The following is a 25,276-nucleotide window of genomic DNA, read 5'->3' as shown; positions in this document are numbered from 1 at the left end:
GGGTGGGGGGAGGGATTCTGGATCTAGAATGGTTCAAAGATTTTCAAATCCAAATGAGCAAATCAAATTTCAGCAAGACATAACTGTTTCTTACTTAACATTACTCATCAAAACATCTGGAGATAAATAATAGACCTGAATGCATAAGTGATATCCTGTTCTAATTTCATGCACTGCTATTGGAAAGATGTTTCAAAATAAAATAGAACTCATAATATTCATAATGCACAAGCTTGTCTTCCAAAGAGGTTCTTGATCATTTATGTCTTCGATGTTTACACAGTTTAGGCCAAGTCAAAGTGGAATCTGATACAACCATTACATTCATGCAAAGCAATGCATTGCCTACATTGTTAAAGAAAATAAAATTGACTCAATGTCATTAACATTCAATATTCTACTTTATACATAAGTATGTAAATCAGACTAATTTCAAACCAGTTTTTAAGCAGAAACATTGCTAGCATCTGAACTGGTAGAAATCTAGTTAGCCTCATAGCCCATATAGTCAATTTGCACTTGTTTTAAAGCTTTATGACTTAATTTGAGCAATATGATGTAAAAGCCCAGAAAAAACGCTTCTGCCCACCTAGTAGTTTCAACAACATTCTCAATATGTCTCAGCAATATGAAGAAGCATTAACCGTTATTATCTGGGTGTGACAGAGAGCCTTCCCAAATGAAGGAAGATCTGATTAAAAGTATTTACATTCAAGCATCAAACTTATTAGAATGTATGATGAGCCCTGCTGAATCAGACCAAAGGCTGACCTAGTGTAACTTTCTGTGCCCAGAGTGGATGGCTGCCTGTATGTAGGAAATACACAAGTAGGATTAGTGCAGTGGCACCCTCCTGCTCACGTCCCCCCTTATATTCTGAGGCATACTGCCTCCAGTAATGGAGATTACTTCCACCTCTACACATGCCCAGCTCATCTGGACAGGAGAGGATATGTTGCTGGGGGCAGAGGGGAGGCAAAGACAGGAGTGGCAGTCCTGTGTGCTTTGGCAAGCATGTCATAATCAGTGAGGTGGGGCTTATAGGGCAATATTATCCTGTTGAGCCCCATCCTCATCGGGTTTTCAGGCTCCTTCTATCCATCCCTGACTATAGTTTGGGTGTATCTGATCACCTCTTCAGTGGCCATGTGGGAATTTTTGGCAGGCAACCTAATTGGCAGAGGTTGCCTGTTTCTCTTAGCTAAATGTTACAGGACTGGACTGAATTTATTCAGTCCCATTTGGCAGGTAGGTTTAGGCAGTGCTTTTTTTTGTCATAGAACGCACCGGAACAGAGTTCCGGCACCCTTTTTTGACAGATTTTCCAAGTTTTAAAAATAACTTTTGAAAAGTTGATGTTTGGTCCACGTGGCATGCATACTTCACACTGGTTGTGATGGTGCTGCGTGGCTTGTGATTGGTTGTTTGGTTGCATGCTGAGTGCTTACTGTGGGCGGCGACTGTTATGTTTCGTTACACAACTGACGTGTGTGGGTGTGTGTACAGTGATTGACTACGTGTGAAAGGTGAATAATTTCATGAGTTCCGGCTTTTTTCTTACAAAAAAAAGCACTGGGTTTAGGCATAATTCAGTTGCAATTGGGATGGTGAGCGTACATGGGAACCTTTACTATGGGCACCTGATACTGACAATTGCAGAGGCTTAATGCTCATAAGCCCAGTATGGAGATATGGGTGGCTCACTGACCTCATCCCCTCTGAAGTTTGTGGCTCTGAGCCGATGTCACAGGAAGGCCTCTGTATTGTAATGGTATTGACCTGCAAGATGGTGAGCAATCTGATGCCGACTGGCAAGTGTTGGATGACTCTCCCTAATGCCCTATCCTTTAAGAATAGGAGCCCCTTCACCTCTGCAGATCTGCCCCATAAATAAATGGGGCCCAAGTTCATAGCAAAATAACATGGTGACAGTCTCTTTATTCCTCCCCTTTTCACTCACAAATATACAGGCATCCTGACTAGTAGCCATTGACATCCTCAACCCTTCATACATTTGTATATTTTCTTTTTACATATATCCAAGTTGGTGGCCAGCACTGTATCTTAACTATGTGCAATATGAAGAAGTGCTTCCACATAATTTTGTTCACCTCTGTCATATCTTCCTTTACTTGCCTTTTTTCCAAGTTCATCAGTCCTAAATGTTCTAAGCTTCCCTCTCAACCTTGTTCCAACCCACTGCCCTTTTCAGCACCTTCGCCAGGTTTACAATACTTTTTTGAGGTATTGTGACAAGAACTGCACACAGTATTCCAAGTATGGTTGCACTGTAGATTTGTATAAGGGCAGCATGATATTAGCAGTTTTATTTTCAATTCATGTTCTAATTATTCCTGGTGCTGAGAGGGTAAAAGTTGAATATATTCAACTGTTATGTTTTGTTACAAGGGGTACTCAACAGATTGGAGGAAAATCCATGTCTTGTACCTGAGGAGCGATACATCACAAATATGGCCTGCTGTTGGAATAGCAGTTACTGTTACCATTAGAAGGTTTCTCATGTATAGAATGGGAAGGACTAGAATTGGTACCATCTGATTAAGGAACAGCTTAACATTATTGCAATGTCTGTTAGTCCTGAGCTTGAACAAAGATGCTCTAATTGAATATTTGACAAATCAGAGTTGATTGCTTGGAGAGTAGTGCCAAGAGCAAATACCAGCAGCTATCTGGAGGCATTTGAAAAAGCTTGTCTAGGGAAGTCAGCAGCTGGACCAGATTTAAGATTTTAAGGGAATCCTGCTGAACTGTCATCAAAGTTACTAGGTGAAAGTTAAACCTTACTAAAATATCAAATCCTCATTGCCAGACCTATATGTCAACTGTGGTGGAGCTTGATAGGAGAATTGGCTTAAATTTGTTTAGTGTTAGCAGCTGTAGCTTCTATAGCTAGATTGGTGGCACCTGTAACAGAAAAGCCCCATTTTTAAAGTAATCATCATTTATAAGCTTTCTTATTGCATTCTCCTTTAATATCATCTCGCTCTATTTCCCATTCACCTCTTATTTGTTTTCTTCTTGCCTAATGAAGTCAGGTAAAAAGGATACATTTAAATAAGGGAGTGCAGATTTATGGCTGTAGTGGAAATGGAAAGTTTCTCAATCTGATCATCCAGATATTTGGCAGCTATAGCAGTAAGACTGTACAGTGGTAAGAGGTAGTTCTCTACAACATCTAACATTTTTCACACCAGTTACATGCCAGGTCAGTATTTCCATCAAGCAATCAGCCACTATGCAAAAATACTTGTGTTGATAACTAACCATCTGCTTGACCCCATCATCATATATGCAGTATTTTCTCTCCCAACATGTTTCAATTTGTACTTGCTTACACTGAACTGCATTTGCTTTTGTAATGTCCATTCTCCCAAACTGATCTCAATCCCCTTTTGTTCCTAATCTCCAAAATAATTTGGTATCCTCAGCTGTTAGACCTTCTATGGCTGTTCCATCAAATGAAGTGAGATAGGTGGTTAATAAAAAAGAGGATATTTTCATAATGGATTACACTACTAGAGAGATTGTCTGGTATTTACACACCATGCTCTTTTCAGCACCAGGTCTTTCTATTTCTGTTTTTAAAATCTGTTATTTTACTCATTTTTATACTGGTTCTGGTTTTACCTGAGTTCCATAATGTAGTTTTACACTTTTTAAGGCTTATATATCATGTTTTATTGTGGTGGATTTTATGGTTTTAATTACTGAAAACCACCCAGAGAGCTTTGTCTATTGAAAAGTATAAGGATGTAGTAAATGAATAAATAAAATAGAGCAGGCAGAGTTTAAGAAGCAATTCTGGTTCTTAAGAATTCAGATTAGTACTGTTACCTGGTTGCTCTTAAAAATGTAAGAAGATAGAAGCACATGGATGTTAATTAAATCACCTCAGTAAAGGATTTACCCAGACCCAGGTCATGCATCCTTTAGGGAAGATGTTGCAAAAATAAATTACATGGAGAGCACGTAATGAGTTAAGGCACAGATCTGTCTCCACTCCACTCAAGCTGTACAGAATCCTTGTAAGGCAGTGAGTAGATAAGGCAAAACAACCTCTGTTATCATATTACCTGAACACATAATTTTAATTCAGTTGTACTTTTACAGTATTACCTAGTGGTTGGAGAATTAAGCTATGCAGATGTTTCAGAACAGACTTTAAACTCTTGCATTTGTAGAATGTTTTGAAAGCTTGTTCTTTTTTCAGTAAATAGTAAGAGATGGTCCAATGAAATATACAAAGCATGAGCAACCCTGTTCATTAAATATAAAACATTGCAGATGGCCCCAGGATTATAGATTGTCTATATTCTTTGAATAATATTTTGCAACCAACAGAAAACAATTTAAGCTAACAGGCAGAGCATTGTTTAAGCAGTTTGTTCCAAATACATGAAGATTAGATCTGAGATGTGCAAGATAGCTGCTGATTGTAAATGAAAATAACATCAAAGATGTTTTACAACTGGAACCCTTACATGAAAAATGAAGGGATTTTCTTGTCAGCCACTGTCCATTACTTATATTCTCACTTTGATAGGGCCAAATACTTAATTCAATTGAGTTCAATTTACTTGTTCCCAATCAACAGGACTTATCAGCACCATCAAGTCTTACATATATTTTTAGAAATTTGTAATCTAGCTTTTGTTTAATTAATTTATTGTTATCAGCTTGTTATCCTCCTGGAGCTTTTTAAAGGAAAGACAGAATATTAATATTTTAAATACTTAAGTAGTGTCAGTGCAACAAAGGAGCAATAACATTTGTGTTTATATAAGAAAATATTCTTGTTCAACTTGCATTTGCTAAGATGCTACGGACCTGTCCCTGTTCAACCAAAGCAACAGGAGGAGAAAAGAAAGATTGTGAAATTATACAACTTTAAAAATGCAGTTGCAATTTAACAGGGAAGCAGTAGAGATATTTAAAAGAGTCCTCTCCAGATGTACAGTGCATACATGGGGAATGAGGAGTGGGCCCACTGGTCTTACCCCTTCCCAATGTCTGCATGAAGTGGAACAAGACTCTAGATCAAGTATGGGATGAATCTTTGTCAGGGTGGGGACAGCTACCCACACACAGTTGTGTGCACATACACAGGCTCTCCGCGCCACTGGAAAACCTGTCAGGGCAGAGTTTTCAGGTGCCATCTCATTATCCCTTCCATCTGTTGACCGCATTCATTGAGAGGTCCCTGTGAACTGTCCAAGTGCAATGACCTCAGAACTTGGGTGATATAGAGTTTGTAACGCAACAGTAAAACTAGTACCATAAGGACCTCTGAATTAACTGCAAAGTGCAAGGCATGTCAAAAAAGAGAACAACAGTCAGGGGGATAAGAATAGAGCATGGACAAAGATTACACAGCTGGCAATGATGGATCTTGGAAATGCTGGAAAGGAAGGACAATAGAATTTTAAGGCCCTTTGCATGTGGGAAAAGTCTTATATGGGGAAAAGTCTATTACAAAGCAGCATTTGAGATGAATAATGATACTGGCAATGACCTCCCCACCCCCACCCCCACCCCAAAAAGGCTACATTCCAGAGATCAGTCAATGCTTATTCTGACCATGGAACCCTCTCATTCACCAAGCACAAGGAATCAAGATGAACTTAAAACCAGTCCAAATCAAAGTTAAACAAGCAGTTCACCTGTGAGTTACATGTAGAGAATATTAATCTCCGCTAAATCCGTGGTACAAAGTAACCATATAATGGACAAGCAAGACTTCATCAATTTTGTATCTATCATCAGCAACAACAATTAATTCATTTGCTATTCTGTGGTCACTATAGTAACACCCTAGATATTCTACAATCATTTTAGTCATTAGTGTGTCTCATTATTTCAAAGCATTAGGACAGTTTCAGTGAGAAAGCTTTCTGTAAAGCTTTAATGTGTCTGTCTCCAATTGGCATCTTCCTGCCTTGTCTTAACATTTCCTAATATATATGCATTTAATTTCTCTCTGTCATTTCCAAGGCCTTCCCTAATGTTAATTCAAGAGCTGTAAAAGAAAAAAAAATGTTATGTGATGCTTGTCTGTGATCCAGGACAGAGCTAGGCATTCAGGTCTTTCTTAGGAGTAAATACTAAAGGTTCCTATTGATTTTGATTTCAGACTGTTATCTTTGTCTTTTACCCCCCCCCCCCGAAACAAATGAATGCACTTATGCACACCCAAAGGTGTTTAAGTATGAACATGACCAGTAATCCTTGTTTTTCCCTCTTCCCTGCCTATTCCCTTTTCCTTATGTGTTGTGTCTGTTACACTATAAGCCTAAGGGCAAATATTTATTTGTTAAACCTTTCTGAGAATCTTTTTGGCTGAAGAACAGAATAAAAATACTCTAAATTAAAAGATTGTTTTATTTGCATTATCGCTGTAATTACTCCGAGTTGTGCATGTGTATGCAAGTGTAATCCTAAAATATAGAAACAAACCAGCATGTGTATGTGCATGTCTGTGTATGAAAATGGTCTATTTGAGTTGCTTAGTATTTCCATATCAAAACATTCCATAGCCAGCATTTTCTTTAAATGTATGCCTTCATATAATCACCCTAAATACACTTTTACTGTATAACAGATGTGTCATTAACTATTTCTGAAAAAAAGGGTTTAAAAATAGAATAAAATCACCCAGCATGAGAATACCATGGAATAAGTCAGTGCTAACAGATGGTGTTTATTTTGTCAATGCTTGTGTTAAAAATTGCCACCTATTCCACCAAACTGGGTTTCTTTAAGCTGGAAGCTATATGGAAAAAGTGCCATATAAAATGCTATTTTTTTTAATCAGCTGTCACCGAGTTCCTTAAAATATGAACACTTATTTTCATGGCTTCACATTTTCTAGAACATGATGCAATATACCCAAGTTCAGTTTGTATAAATCTGACACCATGGAGTATTTTGCCAGAAACTGTCTTGCAACATGCAATCTGTTTTGCTTCCTAAACAAAGTTTGCAAATTTGTTAGTCTGAACACCAGTGTTCTGGAGACACAAATTCCATTGCAAAGATTAAATTTGCCCTGCAGGTTTCTGCCATTAAACACACTTGTCAGCTTTCTTCCTGCTAGTACTGAGTCTGCAATTAATTTTCCAAAATTTATTTTGTAAAATATTTTATATCCTCAACACAGTGTATTTTACATGCTCCAGGAGATAATTCATGGACAAAACATCATGTTGTGAGAAACATTGTTCAGTCAGAAACTGATAACAGTAGAAAACATTGCAAAACCCCAGGAGATACACTTTTGCTTACATATTTCATAAAATGTATTTCTTCCTTTTAAAATATATAAACTGGGTGAAGTTGTTACAAGTAAATATTTAAACTCCAGAGAGAAAGAGCTGAGGTGACCAAATATGTCACCCAGTACAAAAGAAAGGAATAGCGCCTAGTGTTTAAGATTAGTGTCAGATATTAACAATTTAAACTCATAGTCATATGCACATCTGATTAAAAGCTTTTCTTTAAAAAAGCTTTAAATGGATTGTGAATGACTTATCAACCTCTCACAAAAAGCTTTCATGAGGTTCTATGAAATTAAAAATCAAAAGTATGGATCCTTACACTTGTGAGCACTGTTCTCTTTATTGAATGGCGCTACCTCACCATTTCCTACTTGTTGCAACCACCAGCTCATGTCAAAGGCAGGCTGGTCCTGAGGGCCAGGGGACCCTCAGGGATAACTTTAGAAAGGGCGGAAGGGGGCTGAAAATTTTGCAGCCCCCATCTTGGAAGTGTCTTTCTGCTTGCACTAAGCACATTAGGACCCGAGCCAATGACAAGTCAGTTTATGTTATTCATGACTTAAGGAAACTGAATAAAAACTAAGCATGTAGCCAGCTGTGTTGGGGAATGCTGGGAGTTGTACTACTTATTTCTCTGCATCAAATTCTATCCTAAACAACCGCTTTGTATTTCTAGAATGACACTAACACATGGGATACAGGGCTAACATGAAAGGAGGAGGGAAAGTCAATTTGGAATCAACTTCTTGGCATGAATCATAATATCTCTAATTAAGGAACTTCCTAACTAATCTAATGTCTTTTGCTAACTACCTTTACCTTTGCAATACTTCTTTTGTATCAGAAAGCCAGCCTGACTAGCCCACTTTAACATAGCAATTACTCTAGTTAGAAGCCTGTGGTTTTGATCTGCTTAGAATGAGAAAGAGAAATCTTTGACAGTCAACATCTTTCAAACCTCCTGATGATATTACAGAACTGAGATTAAACTTGAAATACCATTTCAACATTAGATTGTGGAATGCACTCCCCGGAGAGTTTCACCTGGCATCGAGCTTATACTCTTTTCAGCACCAGGTCAAAACCTTTTTATTAAATCATTATTTTAAAAATTAGTATTTTAATGTTTTAACAGTCACTTTAATTTATTTTAATAGTTATATGCTATTTATTATATTGGTATGGATTGTTTTATTGTATTCTGATTATAATGACTGTAAATGAGATACCATGCATAAGGGACAGGATATAAAATTTTTAAACAAATAAATTAGCTGGGACAATGATCGGCAAGCCAGGAAGGGGTTCAGATTATTTCTGCAATGAGAGCGCAGGGCCACTAAACTTGTTCCACCCATCTAGCCAGACAATACCAATTGTCACCTGAAACCAATACCACCTGAAATCCATACTTAACAGCTTTCTGTTTCATTTGATTTTTATTCTAAGTAGTGTAGGGCCTCAAATCCAGATGAGGACCTTAGCATGAAAAGAAGGCAGTTTTTTAGATCTGAACCAGAGGTCCTACACCTATTCTAGAGTAAACATGAGGGTGGACATAGGTGCTAAATATAGTTTTAAAGTGGTGTCTATTTGGATTAAGAATGTATTTAAAGCAGTTAATGTTTTAACTGCTTTATCTCACACATTTTATCTCATGCATTTTGTCAAGTTAGTCCAGTAGTATTGTTCTCATGTTTCAGATGCAGGACCTAAGCTTAACTAAAAACATCTAGTGATTTTATGGCCAAGATAGATTTGAACAGGGAACTTTCTAGTTCACATTATGCTGTACTAGCACTCAGAGTAGATTACGCTGAGTGGCATTCAAACTTAGCTTAATTAATATTAACCTTTTAATAGCCTTTTATACTTGCTTATTGTAGCATTTTAACTGGTTTTCACAATGTCTTTGGGAAGTCAGATATTGTTAAAACCAATTAAAAGATTAGTCTAAAACATTCACAGCTGATTTAACTTGTGTAACCAAAAAGTGGAAGCCATCAATGCAAACAGCAGCATAACAGAAAAGATTTCAGTTCTTACTATGAGCACACCCTCATCTGAAAAAAAAAAAAAAAAACCAGTCACACATTGGACAAGTCTAGAAACACAAGCAGTTCTATAACATTTAAAACATGCACTAAATTACAAAATATAAATCTAAAACTCAAAGTTATTAGTGGATTAAAAAGGACATTTATGCAAAATTGATAAAGCAACTGATATAGCAAATAAAACAGCCCCAAATATATGATTTTAAATTAGTAACTTGGACTCCCATTTAGTGAGTGTCACACTGGATATTGATTTGGCAAGCACAACACTGGCCAACTGGAGGCCCTGGAATTCAATTATAGAGCTATTGACAGAGTACAGTCGCAATGTTCCAGTGGTTCAACAGGGTTGGTATAAAGTGCACCAAATTGCTTGCCAAAGTGAAACAGAACAGACATTTCTTGCTGCTTGGCATATTTGAAACATATTGCAGGGATGGGGAACCACAGGAAACTTCAAGTGGCACTAGAGCTGGAAGCAGGAAGCCTTATTTCACCAAGTAAAGACTTTTTATTTAGTATTTGCATTTAGAATCATGCTTTTAATTAGTTTTTGCTTCCGTTTTGTTTATATTGTTTATTATCTTCTTGTTTTCACACTTTACATTAGTTAGATTTTACATGGTTTTTAGATGATATTGCTTTATTATACTTTATTTTGTTTGTGAGCTGCCCAGAGAGCCCTTGGGCTATAGGGCAGCATACAAATGCAATAACTAATGGACTGCCTAATTAAAATAATTTATATCCTGCTTCAACAAAGGTCAGAGGAAGACTGGCCTTTGGCAAGAAGTCCCTGGCTTGTAGGTTCCGCCTCTGCCTTTAAAGGAGCACGGTCTGTTCTAGCAGCTTCAGACTGCGGTAACTTGGGAGTGGTTGTGGTGCACTAGTGACTTCATGGCTCAAGTCCAAGGAGGGTTCCTCTGGCGCCAAGGAAGGTATCCCCTGGGATTACTCTGGAGAATTGGGTCTCGGAGAGACAGGAACTTGCTGTCTGGCATGCTGGATCAGATCAATGGTGTATCTAGTCCAGCACACTGTTCAGTGTGGCAGACTAGCTGAACAGAGCATCCCCTCTGTGAACAAGACCTCCACCTGCCCAAGCTCTTCAGCAACTGGTGTACACAAGCATGGTAATGGAGGTAGCCTAAGGCCAGCAAAGCTAGTAGCCACTTATACTCTCCTCTTCCGCAAGTTTGTCCAACCTCCTTTAAAGTCATCCACGCTGGTGCCCATCACCAATTTGCATGACAGTAAATTTCCTTGTTTAACTATACATTGTATACAAAAGTACTTTCTTTTGTCTGTCTTAAACCTCCCACTAGTCATCTTCATGGGATGACCCCAGGTTTGAGTGTTATGGGAGAGGGAGAAAAACGGCTCCCTCTCCACTTTCTCCACATGATGCATCATTTTGGAAACTTCTATCATGCCTCCCCTTATTTGCCCTTTTTCCTACCCCTAAATAGTTACTATAACTTTTCCTCATGGGATGTTCCAGCCCCTTGATCATTTTAGCTGCCCTTCTCTGCACTCTTTCCAACTCAATAATGTCCTTCTTTGGATAGAATGACCAGAACTGCACCAAGGGATTGTATAAGGGGAGTACTATCTTGGCAGTTCTATTTTTGATTCCATTCCTAATTATGCTTGACTCCAACATGGGGTTTGCATTCCCTTTCTAATTATGCCTAACACCAGATTTGCAAACAAAAAAGGAAGTCATTATTACTACTGTTTGGAGGTTCCTTTCTGTGCCTTATCCTTCTCTAACCAATGCTGGGGCCTCTTCTGAAAAGGATGATGGTTCAGGGTCTTGGCCCATGACAAACAAGCATGCTCAGACACACACACACTTCTTCCCCATGTGGGAGCCTGCAGGGATGGGAAGGTTTAAAGCTCTTCAGCCTGTTCCCTTAGATCAGAGGATGGGACCACTGCGGGGAGAGGATAAAGCCTTTCGTATTCCTGCAGCAAACTTGACTGAGACTGCTTTTTCCCTACCACTATTAGCAGCAGGAAGACACTGATCTTGGCTATGCAGAGAATGTCCAAGGAGGAAAGTGAAAGCCTTTAAAACGTAATGATTCTAAACAAGGTAACTGTCATGGTGCTGCTAACAAGCACCTGAAAAGCAGCCTTTCCCTACTGTTCAAGATACTCTTGAGCAGCTGGGCACTGAGGAGAAGTGGGTGAGGCCAGCTGGAGCTTTTCCAGTTGTGGGTTGCCCAGCTATCTATGTCAGAGGGGAAGGTAATATGGTGCCCATGAGCACCAATGAACCCCCATGCACATTTCTTGGCACTCACCATGGTGCCCTACTAAGCAGCACATTATGGTACCAGCAGCTGGCACTGTTCAGTAATAGGTTTCTCTTGATGCTGAAAACAGTGGGTTCGAGGGAGCTACTTAGTTTGTTGGCGTTCAGTCTCCACCTCTGCTTTATACTCAGTCTTTTCAGCAGGTTACTCATCCTTTGCCATGCCTCCCTTGGAAGTCATTTTCTGGTGTGGTCCAGGACAATTGCTCCAAATTTCTTGTACGCCTATTGATCAAAAAAGTTACCAAAGCCTGATATATTCAAATGCTTCCTGATTAGTTAAGATGCAGTGAAACAGTAGAGCAGTGAGAAGCTGAAGACTTCCATTTAAGTTTGCGCTTGCCAACAATATAATCCTTTGAGCAGAGTTCTTGCTAAGAGGAAATCATATGAACATTTGCCAAATCATTCTTCCCCTTGAATTCACAGGTGCTTTCTGAAAAGCCTACTCCAGAGGCTGCAGAATCCTCCAAAATGGTGCGTACTTGGTTGGGGGAGACTTCAGTGGAAGACAGAAATCAGTTAAATCACTCCCTCCCCTTTCATCAGCAGGATGCTTTACTCACTGCACCAAAAACTTTCCCTAAATATAAGAAGCCTTTCTATTCATGGAAGCCCCACTGAAGATCCAGGCCTTCATCTCCTTTGAAATGAACGTGTATCTTTTTTTTTAATGTTGTCTCATGTGTTATTGAAAAATACTGCAGCCGTTACAGGAATGTGTCCTGAGACAGATGACAAAAACTAGTGCCATCTGTCTATTGGCAGCACCCAAATGCATGATTCAGTCGTAATTCTTTCACTGAATTGCTTGTACTGAAAAGTTGATACTACTGCCAATTCCCACATCTGTGTCTTTTTATATGTAGTGTGTTACTCCATTGTACAACAGATAGCTTTTGCATTAATGAAATTATGTATGTAGACATGGTTCCTATGAATCATTAAAGAAGCATAAGTCAAGGGCTTATCATTGAATATCCATACAAATACATTTTATATGCATGTATGTCAGTTGGGGAAAATAATCACGCATAAAAATTAAATCTTTAGCAAAATATTCATAGTTTGTTTTCAGAGCAATAGGACCACTCACTCTTCTGTTTAGATTGGAGCAATGAGCAAACTAGACCAGTAATTGAGAAAGTTCTTAGCAACCAGAACAAACAGTGAAATCTGGGTCCCTGGTAAGTAATAAAAAGGACAAAAGCAAATGCAGTTATTCAAATTTGAATCAAAAGTTTAAAGACTACATTATTCCTAGCAATGATAGAGAAATATGATGCTGAGCACAGACATAAGCTGGATGAAGCATGTTTGGGATTGCTGCTTATCCTTTGGTGACATATCTATTTCTTCCTAACAGACTGCAATAGGCAAGGGAAGTACACATTCAGACACTGTAGTGTTGCTATTACAGATTTGCCAAGGGTTCAGTGCACCTGAAAGTTCAAACAGGTCTTCCCAGTCGTGATTGTCAGCTACTTCTCTAGTCCTGTCCCCACTCCTGGCAGGGAAATACTAATTAGAGGTAAGAGGTTTTCCTTGCCGAACATTAAAAAGTATCTATTCCTCAGCAGTTAGCAATGCAAAGGCTTTATGTCCTACGAACTGGTGATCAGAGAAAATATTTTCTCTATGGGGAAGAAAGTTGCTGAGTAATTCAGTCTTGCTTACTTGTGACTAGACATACAGCAGCTTGGAATTTGGAACGGGACTTGAAAGTCATCATTTTAGTCCTGTTTACCTCTGAGGCAACATGCAGAGGCTTGTCTTCCTTTTTTCTAAATAACCTTAACATGGGTCAAACATCACATTTTAGCCTGCCTGCAAGGCTTTTAGCACCATCTGCTTTCAGTTACTAAAACATTTCTCAAATTCGAATTCAGACCTGAGACTAAAATGGTTCCCCACCCATGACTTAGAGACTATTTAACTGTTCAAATGCTACAGTCTTTGTGAAGTGGTAGAGTTTTGGGGGATTGTACACTTTCAGGGTCCAGTGCAATATAATAGTTGAAAATTCTCTTGTGCAATTACATAACTGCACATTAGGAAGGAGACAATTTAGAAAGCTTTTTTTCTATGCTTGTAAAAGCAGTGGAGGTGTCACATGAGAGAACATTCAACTAAGGCTTTCTTGACCTGCATTCTGAAGCACTGCAGAAAGCCAGTGTTCCCCTGTCAACACAAGCTGGTATTTGATCTAGGAAAGATTGATAATGTGCTACTTCTTTGCATTTTGACTGATTCCTGAACATTCAGGGATCACATGCTTGGGAATTACCGGCTGCAGGGAAGCAACCACAAGCCATGTCCATTCCCCTTATACAGCGCTTGTGGGCAGCCGGTTAAAAACAAACAAACAAACAAACTTTGGGCTGATTCAGAAGGACTCTTATGAGAAGCTGTAGCTTATTGCTAGAATGCATTTTTTCATGTCTTATAGCCTCAGGTTTCATGCTTGACATCTCAGGCAGCTTATCTATGACTCAGAATAGGTTGAAACCAATTCTGTGCATTTAGGTGGAACAAATAACATGATCTTAGCTCACTAGCCCTAGGAAAGGTGGCTTCCCAAGAACAAGCATAATGGAAGATAAAGCAATAACATTTTACCATATCACTTGTATTCTTTATTAGCTTAGCCTATCAAAATAACTTCTTACAGCTACAGTTGTGAAAAAGAAAACAAGGGCACAATCCTATGGGGGATGCCCAAAACCCTCTGAACTCAGAAGATTGTGGGCATTCCATGGAAGGTTGCCTCAAGCTGCTGATTCAGCCACCAAAATGTGGCATTTCAAAGTGGGAGGGAAGGAGGCTAAGACTGAGATGCATCATGTCTTTGTGGTGCCAGTCTTCTCCCTTCTCTGCCCCAAAGACCTTTCTCCAAGTTCATTTTCTGACTTCACCGAAGCAACTGATGCAGTTCTTTCCATGCCAGTTGAGTGAGTGTATGTGTGTATTTGTCCCCATGCATGTGTATGTGCGTGCGTGTGTGTGTGTGTGTTGGGAGGGAATCCAGGAGTCGATCCCCATCTGCAGGGTTGGAGAGAGTTTCTGACCTGAGAGCTGGGAATCCAAAAAGTCTTCGAGCTGTCTAAACATTGCCTGCTGGCCACAGGATTTTTCTGCCTTTCAGGAATCTTAATCTGGAGAGCTTCCAGAGCTGCTTAAATCTGTCAACTGTTGGATAGAGAATTCTCAAGTATCCCTCACGGTTTTTTACATCTTTGATTTAAGAAGTCCTTCCACACTGATAAATTACAGGAATTAAGATACGAAACGAACCTGGTTCATATTGACTGACAGACTGCATATGAGCGGCTGGGGGATGCGAAAGTGTGCTGCATACTTGTGCCTGGGCCACACTCACAAGGAACTTGTGTGTGAATCATGCTGGAGTTATATTTGTGGCTGTTGCAATTTCAGCAACACTTGTACAAGCCACTAGAATCAAATCAATTACAGGGTATACCATCCCTGTGAGGATATGCTGGTTCATACAATCATCCTGTAGTGTGAATATGGCCTGGACATGAACCTGCTTCCAAGCATCAAGCTGTTCGTAAATGGCAAGTATGCCTGGCCCATTATGCTATAGTGACAGGACAGTGCAAGAGGAAGAGAGCTATGCTCGCCAAGTTGAAGACACATCATGTATCTTTGGTACTTGAGAACCCAATCCTGATTACAAAGCAGTATCTTTAAAACAGTTGCTCAGACTTCCAAATCATGAATTTTGCTTGTAAGCAGCTACATACAAGTGAAAACTAGAAACAGGCAGGACTCTAATATGCACATGTGCCCACAGACGTATAGACATCCTTTCCAACTAAAACACATACACACGAATGTCATTAACTGGCAACCAAATTCTGCTTTTCAGAATGAAAGGTAAGGCACAGCCAAAGTCAACTCTGACACTTTATTATTTTGACACTTTTGTCATTTTGTAATTCATTTAAAATATTTTTCACTCTCAGGCCATTTCCAAGATGCCTTTGGAATATATCCACAAAAGTATATGTTACCAGCAATAATACCTGGACTGAAGCTCTGAATATATAGCTCAGAAATGTTCTGAGTTGGACAAGATGTATACCAGATCCTGGTAGCTTTCTTGCAAAAACAATATGGTTATTTGGTAAAAATTCTTATGTATATCCTTTTAAAATATGAAGGCCAGAAGGTTAGCCATGGGAGGAGCATATTATGCTGGAAGTATTCTTGGATTTAAAAGTGCAAATTCTGGGCATGTACAATAAGCAACCTTTGTCCTTTGAACATCAAAGGACAGGCAACAGATCCTGTGACTGTATTATTTAAGATAATAAAAATGACAGATCTTGTGTTTCAATTGAAACCATTTGAAAATGTCTACATGTTAACAGCAGTTCCTCTGTCTTCCACATTTTGAACACTGATCTTGTCAATTTGCTCTCCATCCAATCTATAAACCAAAGCGTTTAAAGAAGAAACTGATCATTTAAACAGAAAACACTGACTAACAAACAAGAAACACGCACACAACCACAATAAATAATGAACATTATATAAATTTAGGTCAACTAATCACAGCTGGAAGCACACAGCAAGCAATGCTGTGAAATAGACTTATAGGGAACACAGGGTGAAGCAAGATGAAAACCTTACGTATTAGAGAGTTCTTTGTTTCAGCCAGCTGCTGCCAGCCAGTCTGTCTGTCTTTCAATGTCTCAGAAAGTTGAGTATGAAAATCTAAATAAAATAAAATAAATAAGTTTTAGAGCCACCTCTTCATCAGTCTTCATTGTCACTCACATATTTTGCTGGCATGATTAATAGACACTTAAAAAACCCATCCCATATCAAACATTTAGCATAACTACAACTACGATCCAGTCCCCAAAACAGGCTGACAAAATTGAGCCAAATATTGGTCTATATTACAGGTCATTGGCCTATTTATTGGCTAATATATATACATATACATAATTACATAAGCAGCACAGATAACTTGAAAGCCATTGTCCATGAGAAAATATCTATATTAAGTCAAAGATCTTGCCTAAAATTATTCATTTGATTTATACCACACCTTTCTAACACAAAAAAGGCACTGAAGTTGGAAAACCAGTCTTTTTTATACTGAGGAACCTTCTTTGGTCACATACATTTTCCATAGATATTAAACAGTTTTCAATTAAGAATCAACATAATCAGATTAATATCTATTGAACCAAACTAGATAGGAAACCAAAAAACAAGTATGAATAAATCCAGTATCGCATTTTACCAAATGATTACCATATTGCGGTACCAGTTACAAAGGTCACTGCTAGAACCTGTTATGAATAACTGCGTGAGAAAATATATTGTGACTCATTTTGAACAGGGAAGCTTTTTTTTTTTTTTTTAAATGTATCACACTGGCTGCTTTCAGACTAACAGAAATATTTTTCTTCTATGTGGAAATGTGAAAAAAATCCCTACTTGCTGACTCATAATCTAATAGAGAAAGAGCAAACAAGATGGGAAGGAAAGAGGCGGAGATGGGGAAATCAAAATGAAGAACCAATTCTTAAAGTTGAATAATTGTTCTTAAAATACCAGCTGGAACAGAGACAGTTCAGGGAGAAAAGGAGCCAAAAAGCAGCTGGTCTCACAGCTGTGCCAGTGTAGGGGTCCCTGTTCTCCCACTTCTCTGTCTCTTGTAAAAATTAATATCAAAATAATTACAGGCAATAAGTTACAATCAAATGAAGTCCAACAGATAAATCCAAAAAGTACAGAAAAGCTGCAAAATTGAGCTAGAAGATTCCATAGCAGTTTAAATGTACATGACAAAGTATTTCTACTCAAAAGGACTTGTCATTATCTATATAAAAAGTCTAATGTCAAAGAACTTTATACTTGTCAACATGTTGTCCTCATACCTTTTTGAGGGAAGTGACATTCCATCATGGGTGAACCCCCAACTTCCTTCATCTCCTCTTGTGACTGTCCCTATAGATTGGCCTAGTTGCCAGTACAGCAGGGTGGACAACTAGTGGAATTCTATATATTTTAGCCTATGGATCTTGTTATACCTCACAACTACCTGTGCTAACTGGACTTATGGAGTCACAGTAGAATTTGAATGGCCACAGCTTCCCAACCACGGCTGAAAAGGGATTGTGTATATATGAATAGACACTCCAATTCAATAGTACTTGTGTATGTTGGAAAAAAGCAAAGCAGAAACCGCCCTTGGAGTGATCCTCACAACGCCATCAAGGCTCTTTTTTGTGCTGTGTTTCAAGTGTATTTATTAACTTTTGTCTATCAGTAAATTGGGACAGCAAAAAAGAACCAAAAAAGAAATGAAACCTGCAACACTAGACAAAAAGCCAAGAAGAATACAGACCAGAGGAAACCCAAAGACAAATCAGGGAAATCACTTCTCTACCAGCTGCTCTGCTCCTTTCAGGGACCTGACAGTCAATGCAGTCCCCATTCTACAAGTGAAGGGCTATATCTCACAAAGTAGGTCAAGTCTAAGTCTATATGGTCAATCCATGTCTAAGCTGGGAATGATGGGACTGAAATGGTTCCCTCTAACAAACTTGTGCTTATAACTTTGGCGTGGGAATGGGAGGGCAGGGTAGCCAGATATAAGCAGTTTCTACAAATTCAAGGTTGTCCTAGAAGGAACATCTTAAACAGTGACCCATAAATGGCCAGTATGGAATATATGCTAATGGCCCACAGCTCTATTTCTCTTTTTATTTTCAGTTGTGGAACCACAAGATACGTGCTAAAAGGGTACCTGACTATGATAATGAGTTAAGGACCAACAAACTCTCCAGAAAGAACTGAAATGCTATTGTCGAGTGGTTCTTCTGATTAGATGAAGGGTGCTTAACCTGTTCTGGATAGGCATGCACTTCTCAAAGGAGCAGGTTTATAGTTTGTGAGTGGCTCCTTGATCCATCTTTGCCACTTGAGGCTTAGGTGGCCTCAGTGGCACACAGTGCCTCCTACCAGCTTCAGCTGCTGTCTCAGCTGTGCCCCCACCAGGATAGCTTTGTTTCAGTGATTTATGCTCTGGTAATCTCTAAACCAGATTATGGCAAGGTACTCTACATGGATCTGCCCTCAATGACAGTTCAGAAGCTATAATTGTACCTTTAATAGGGCAGTTCAATTGGAATCAGAAGATCCAAACAAATAACAGCAGTTCTGGCGGGTCCACTTGTATTGGCTGCCTATATGCTCCTGAGTCCAATAATAGTGGTTGGCTTTAACCTGTAAAGCCTTACATGGCTTGGGGCCACAAAACTTGATGGAACACTTCTCTCAGCTGCAATCCAACCAGACTCTATGATCAGAATCTTGATCCTGCCTCCAAATGCCATCACTGAGGGAGGCTCTGTTGGTGACAACATAGGCAAGGACCTTCTTAATAGCACACTCCTCCAAGTATGAAACAAACTCCCCATCGAGGCCCAGCCAATGCTAATTTTTTTTGTTCCAACACCAGGCTAAGACTGAACCCTATGACACAGCATTTTATCAGCTCTAAATAGTATACTAGGACATTAAATTATGAGACATGTCAAGACAACTGAAATAATTTGTTAGCTATTATAGCTGTTTAAGCTCAGTTTTAAACTTAAATTTTGTAGTTTCACTTTGATGTTTTTACTGTTATCTGTACCTTTGCATCATATTACTATTTCATGTGCAGCTGTAAAGTACCATTTAGCTGGTAGGTGTTAAAGAAATGAAATGAAGAATGAAGCAGAAGATAAAGGGCCGGGGCTGCTTGGACACGGATAAATGCAAACTGAAGATGAACAGAGGAATAATGTGACCTATTCAAATCTCTTAACAGCATTACCTTAAAAAGTAGGGTTGGGATTGGTGCTCTTCTTTGAGAAGGGAGGATGAGTGCCATGAGATGTAAAATTCCTGCCACTCTGAAATATACAGATTCTTCTCCAGATGCACCCCCCCCCCATACATTTATATAATTATCAAGCTTGGAACTGGGGGTGCTTCCAGATGAGGCTTTATTTTTCATTTACCCTGCCTCAGTGCCTTCCTACTACTTCTTCCACCTTTTTTCTCAATATTGATTAGGGAGAGCCCTCAGGCTACTGGGCAGAATAAAATGTATTTAATAAATAAATGGGGAGGAAGAGAGAATAGCTGCATAATGCCTTTTGACTGGTAGCACCTCTCTGTCAGGAAGCATCGTGGCAGCTGGCCTGAAACCTGAGTTCTCTAGTACAGTAAAGAAACACACCAGGGAGGCATTTCTCACTCCCTTCTCACAATTGTTTGCATGCTCTTTAGACAACATCACAATCCTCTAGTTTCTCTTCTTTGTATAGCAAGGACTTTCAGTGAATTTAAAGCCAGGACATGTAATTAAAAAGCAAAAGAAACACAATTTCTTCTTATATAATTGTCCTAATCCACTATACAACAGGGTCACTTAGAGGTTATGTAGCAGAAACATGAGGAAAAAGTTCTCCTTGGGCAATGCTTGGAACTCAATTCTGCAACAAAACCAAATGCAGTCTAGAAATACTCTGCATTTTTGTCTCCTACCTTCCAGAAAGCCTCTAACCTTGACAAGCAAGACCACCACAAAACTGTCTGGAAAAACAAGATAGTTCCCCTTAAGAGTGGGGAAATGCTGCAACTTTCTTTTGCAGGTCTAACATGATGAGTATACAGGACTTTCCCTTGGGGACATGGTTGTATATTTCTAAATAGATTTTTGTTACTAAATTAATTATGTCAAGGGAGTTGGAATTCTTACACAGGTTCATATAAAAATGTTATAGTTTTGTGCTTAAATTGAATAAGGCCCATTTTTGATTTAACAGTTGGACCACTAAATGACTTTATTCTACTACAGACAACTCTTGATGTGTGTAAAAGTTTATATCAGAAAGTATGAACAATTCAACCCATGTCTTTCCAGGTCTAATCATATAAGTTATGTCTTTCAGGAATCTTCTTAATTTTAAAGTACCAGAGAAAATATTGCAGATCTTCAAGGGTACTTCATTGCATTAAAAAACTCTATGAATACTAAGAAATATGTAGTAAAGCAAACACTACTTTAGAAGTCAGATTCCAGGATTTGTAATGAATATTAAATTTTACACATAGACATCCAATAACTCAGATCATTTACTCATTTTTTGGCTCCATGTGATCACTCAACCAATAATTTATTAAACAAAGACAGAATATATTAGAAGTACAAGTGCTGCAGGGGAAAGCTCTGTGTTCACACAGTGGGGCTTCCCCATGCAGGATTGCTCCACCCGGCAACACCGGAGCAGAGTTAGCGTGCATGAGGAAGGCAGCTCGCAGTGTCCATTCCACAGGGAAACAGAGACAACTAGATACCATCCACGAAACTATTACATCCAAACAAAGAAATGAGTATAAAAATATTTAATTTCCTCCCCTGGAATAAACAGAGATGTTTTAGGACAAAGTTAAGATTTTCCACTATCCAGATGCACTATTAAAAAGTTCAGGTTTAAAACTGGAGGTGTTTTCCTGTGAGGGTTTTATTTTGCAGTCTTTTGCTTTCATTCGTGGAATTTTATACCCTTCCTTTTGTAATCTTCCTATGTTTTCCCAATGTTCCTTCCATCTCTTCTTTATACAAAATAACAAATTAAAAATGAAGCAATCCTATTTTAGTTTTACAGTGAAGTGATGCTCCTTCTTCATAGCAAATTTGACCTTGTGCATGGTTTCAATAATACTATTCATTCATAAGTTTACCCTGACTACATCACTTTAAATGCTTGTTGGGGGAATTTTGAGCCATTCCAAAAGCCAAACTTTTTAAAAGCAGACATGCAAGAATATTTTAACAATATTAACCTTTTACTAAACAGGTTTCACTAAAAGATTATTATTAAGGCCCATTCAAAGACTGCTTGTAAATAGCAGTCAGGCTGTGCACAAATCACCCTAGTTAAATATCCTGAATACTGCAATCAGCTGTCAAACAAGGGAGAGAGAATGTGTGTGGGTGAGAGTTTGAAACCATCTCCTCAGTACATCCAAAACAGCTGATCAGCACCATTCAAAGTATCTAACTCAGGGCTGGGGAAACTCCAACTCTCCTTTCTGATGCAAAGAAGAGCTAGAACGTCATGTTATCTGCATACTGCCAAGTGATCAGATCTCCTGATGACTTCCCAGGACTAAACAGCAGAGGAAAAACGGTGGGTGGGAGCAACCTACATTCCAAAGGGTAACCTCTATGTGATTAAGCAGTAATTGTTCAGCGCTGTTTTCTTAAGACAGACATCGAAGTAGGTACAGAATGGACAAGCAGGGCCACCTACAACCAATGCAGACTGCCAGTACAGAGGAATACCAAGCATGGTGGTAACAAAAGCAACTCAGATCCAAAGGAATTAAGGGAGTCACATTCATTCTGTGTTTGGCATAACAAAGGTTCCCCTACAGGGCAAGTAAGGCAGTTTCCCCTCCAAAGCTAACCTGAAACCCACCTTTACCTTTTGTCCTGAGTGGCTGATTAAAGGGTAAAAGTGCACCCCATTTTCTCTTTTAGAAGGGACATGAACTTTAATGGGAAACAGTTGAATTGAAAGTTAAAGAGACAACCTCAGTGAGCTAAAATTATGTCACAATAATGGCTGTCAGGAGAAGGAAACCTACCCATAGAATACTGCCCGGAGGAAAAAGGGGAAAAAACAAGCTGGAAGAACTGAAGCATACATAGTGAGCTTTGCTGTCTCTTGGCACTCTGTGGGTACTTGGCAAAAAAGCAACTAATCCACCATGGCTGATAGCCACAATGGGTTGCCCTGATGGTGACCATTTCCGTGGCTACCTAGAGACATTTGTTTTTAAACCAAAGGACTGAACGGAGGATCTTCCCAAAGACATCAAAGAAGAAATTGCTAATGATGACTGGCATCAGGTGTTCTCCAAGAAAAGACAAAAGTATCATTGTCATATACATTTTATCTATTTGTAGTCTTTCTAAAACATATGACTGTTATCACACATCCACTATGTAGACTGCACTAAACTCAATGGGATTTTCCCCTTTTTCTGTTAGAAGCACAATGCTTCTCCAGGCAAGTCAAAGTAGCTTAAGGCTTCTGCGTGTGCTTGGGTCCTGGGTATGGGCTGGAAAGTGTTCTGAAGGGTGATTTAAGAACAATGGCCATTATTACAATTGAAGCAAAAGCAGCTTTATTTCTGTCTTTGATCTACAGTATCAATATGCACTGCAAGGCTATTGAAAGCCGCACTCAAATACAGATACCCAACTTGCAACTTGGAGAAAATGTACATTAGTTGCATTGGAATAACACTATGATTCCAGTTAGAAATAGGTACCAGCACTAAAATACAAAAGGCTAGGAGTTAGCCCTGGAACACTTAGGAGTGTTGAAGAAGTGCTTAAGTTAAATGGAGGTCCTGGTAGGGTACAAGTGGGCCAGACGGCAAAATCCAAATACAAATTAAGGTCACACTCAAGCAAGGGCCAAAGACAAGGGCAAATTCCAGAGAAAGGCTGAGAAATACTGGTAAGACAAAACAGAATCAGAGAAAGGCACATTGCAGACAAAATCTGAGGCTGGCAACGCAGGTTCAGGAAAATACAAGGAACAGATACCTGCAAGATGGGCCCAGGCTAAGTCAGAAGCACCACATAAGGCACAATCCAGAGCAAGGCTACAAACAGCTATCGGGAAAGAGGGAAACCACCACAGAGCCTGTACTACTATGGCAAAGCTAACAGTGCAGAGAAGCCTTTGGCTTAGACTCCCAGCTGTGCTGCATCATGATCATGCAGGCTCCAAGCCCTGCAGGTACCTACAGGTGTGCTTCTGGTCGTGCAGGCACTTGCAAAATGATTCACACAGTTCATTACTGGGGGAACTGTGTCCAGGCTTTTCTGACTATGACAGTAGTGTTGCTACCTCATGCTGGCAAGTAGTCCAGCTGTTTATAAGCAGAGAAAGCATTTAAGTTCTGTATGGTAACTCCAGAAGATCTACATTTAGGTTGTGCAATGAGTTACTTCATTATCTCTCTAAAGATGGTTCTTTCTCCCTTCTGTCACTTCTTCCTCTTTGGATTGTTTTAAGAATGCAGAGAAGGATAACTATCGTAAGAACATAGGAAAAGCTATGCTGGATCAGATGAAAGGTCCACCTACTCCAGCAAAGCTGCTCACAATTTCACTCAAGCAGGATTGGTGCAAGACCTCCACCCGCCCAGTATCACAGTTCCTTCTTCCTTGATAAGTTGCAGGCCTGGACAAAACCTGCCGCCCCCAACCTATGACTTAGCAAGAGCAACAGCGGGGTGAAAACAAAATGCTAGGTAGCTGCTCACTAAGCAAACCAATAGCATCTTTTCTCCCCTGCTCCCCACCCCCAAACCAGCCTGCGCAAATGCAACTGTGTGCATACCCTCACTGAAGCTCAAAAAACATTGGTGCAGAACACCATTTTGAGGTACACTCACACACTCAGCTTGCTCCCAGCAGCAGAAAAGGGACAATGATCGTTGTAGATTTGGGAAGGAAGCGCAGAGCCTATTGAGAGCTGTCGCATGCTGCACGCACACTCTCAAATGATTACCCTCCTGATGCCTCAGCAGCTGCCCAAGGCTGCCACTGGGTCACTGCCAGCCGGATGACAGGATGTTGCCCAGACAGTTCGTTTAATCAGAATTCAACTCTTGCAATCGTTTTCCAAAACTCTTGAAGACTACAGGCTATCTTGGGGGCATGCTGTGCTGGATCTCTTGCATCCTCACAACTAATACCCACCCTACCAGTGAACTGGAACATAATGCTTTAGTTGTTAATTTTAGAAGCCAAATATGAAAGATAACCTTTTCCTCAAACCATAAACAATAGATATTGCCAATTAAACCATCAGCTATTTTTCAATTACCTGTAAAAATATGAGAATGTATTCCATTTTGATAAATCAATCAATTTCTTCAGGCAGTTAATAAATTAATTCCAATTCCTGTTCCAAAATGATAGCACCTCCATGCCCCAAGGCAGCTTGGCAAAACATACATCTATATACATATCTCAACAGCCTCGCTGATACTCAGCCCCAGAAATATTTTAACATATGCCTGCCTAGTTTTAAGGGCATAGAATATAAACTTTACCACAGACAGGGTGACATATCTATTGCTGCCAGTCAAAAGAAATAGCAGATGGAAATCATGTGAGCAGCAAGAGATCCTATTAAGCAAAGGCAATATAAAGCTTGCTCTTGCAGAATAATGTAAGTGATAAATGAGTAGAAAATGTGGTAAAGTTTCAATCACACCTCTGCCACAAGGACAATCTCTGGGAATGGCCAACACCCTTACAGTGGCCTAAATGTTCTGCAAGTGGTACAGAAAAATGAGGTGGTGAAAACACAGGACTGTTAAAAAGGTAAGCTAACTTAGTAGAACAGGAAGAAGGGGAACAGAGTCTCCTAGCATCTAAATTAAGAGGGAAGCAGCATCTCCTACCATCTAGATTAATAGCCTCCTGGTCTAATCTCCTCAATGATTCCAAAGCCTTCTCTCTAACATTGGAA

The 25,276-nt window shown here is 39.4% G+C and overlaps 1 protein-coding gene across 1 annotated transcript in view; it reads right to left on the bottom strand.

Moving 5' to 3' along the window:
- Positions 1-25,276, bottom strand: part of TENM2 (teneurin transmembrane protein 2) — a 730,807-nt gene that overhangs the window by 470,916 nt on the left and 234,615 nt on the right. Inside the window, exon 3 of the mRNA XM_044454098.1 lies at positions 16,332-16,415. Coding sequence (XP_044310033.1) covers positions 16,332-16,415 — 84 coding nt within the window. The remainder of the gene's footprint in view (positions 1-16,331; positions 16,416-25,276) is intronic.

Source organism: Varanus komodoensis, unplaced genomic scaffold, assembly GCF_004798865.1.
Source record: "Varanus komodoensis strain SLA01 unplaced genomic scaffold, ASM479886v1 scaffold7_1, whole genome shotgun sequence".
Taxonomy (NCBI): Eukaryota; Metazoa; Chordata; class Lepidosauria; order Squamata; family Varanidae; genus Varanus; species Varanus komodoensis.
Note: the sequence above shows the minus strand (reverse complement) of the source record. Positions and strands in the feature narration are given on the sequence as shown.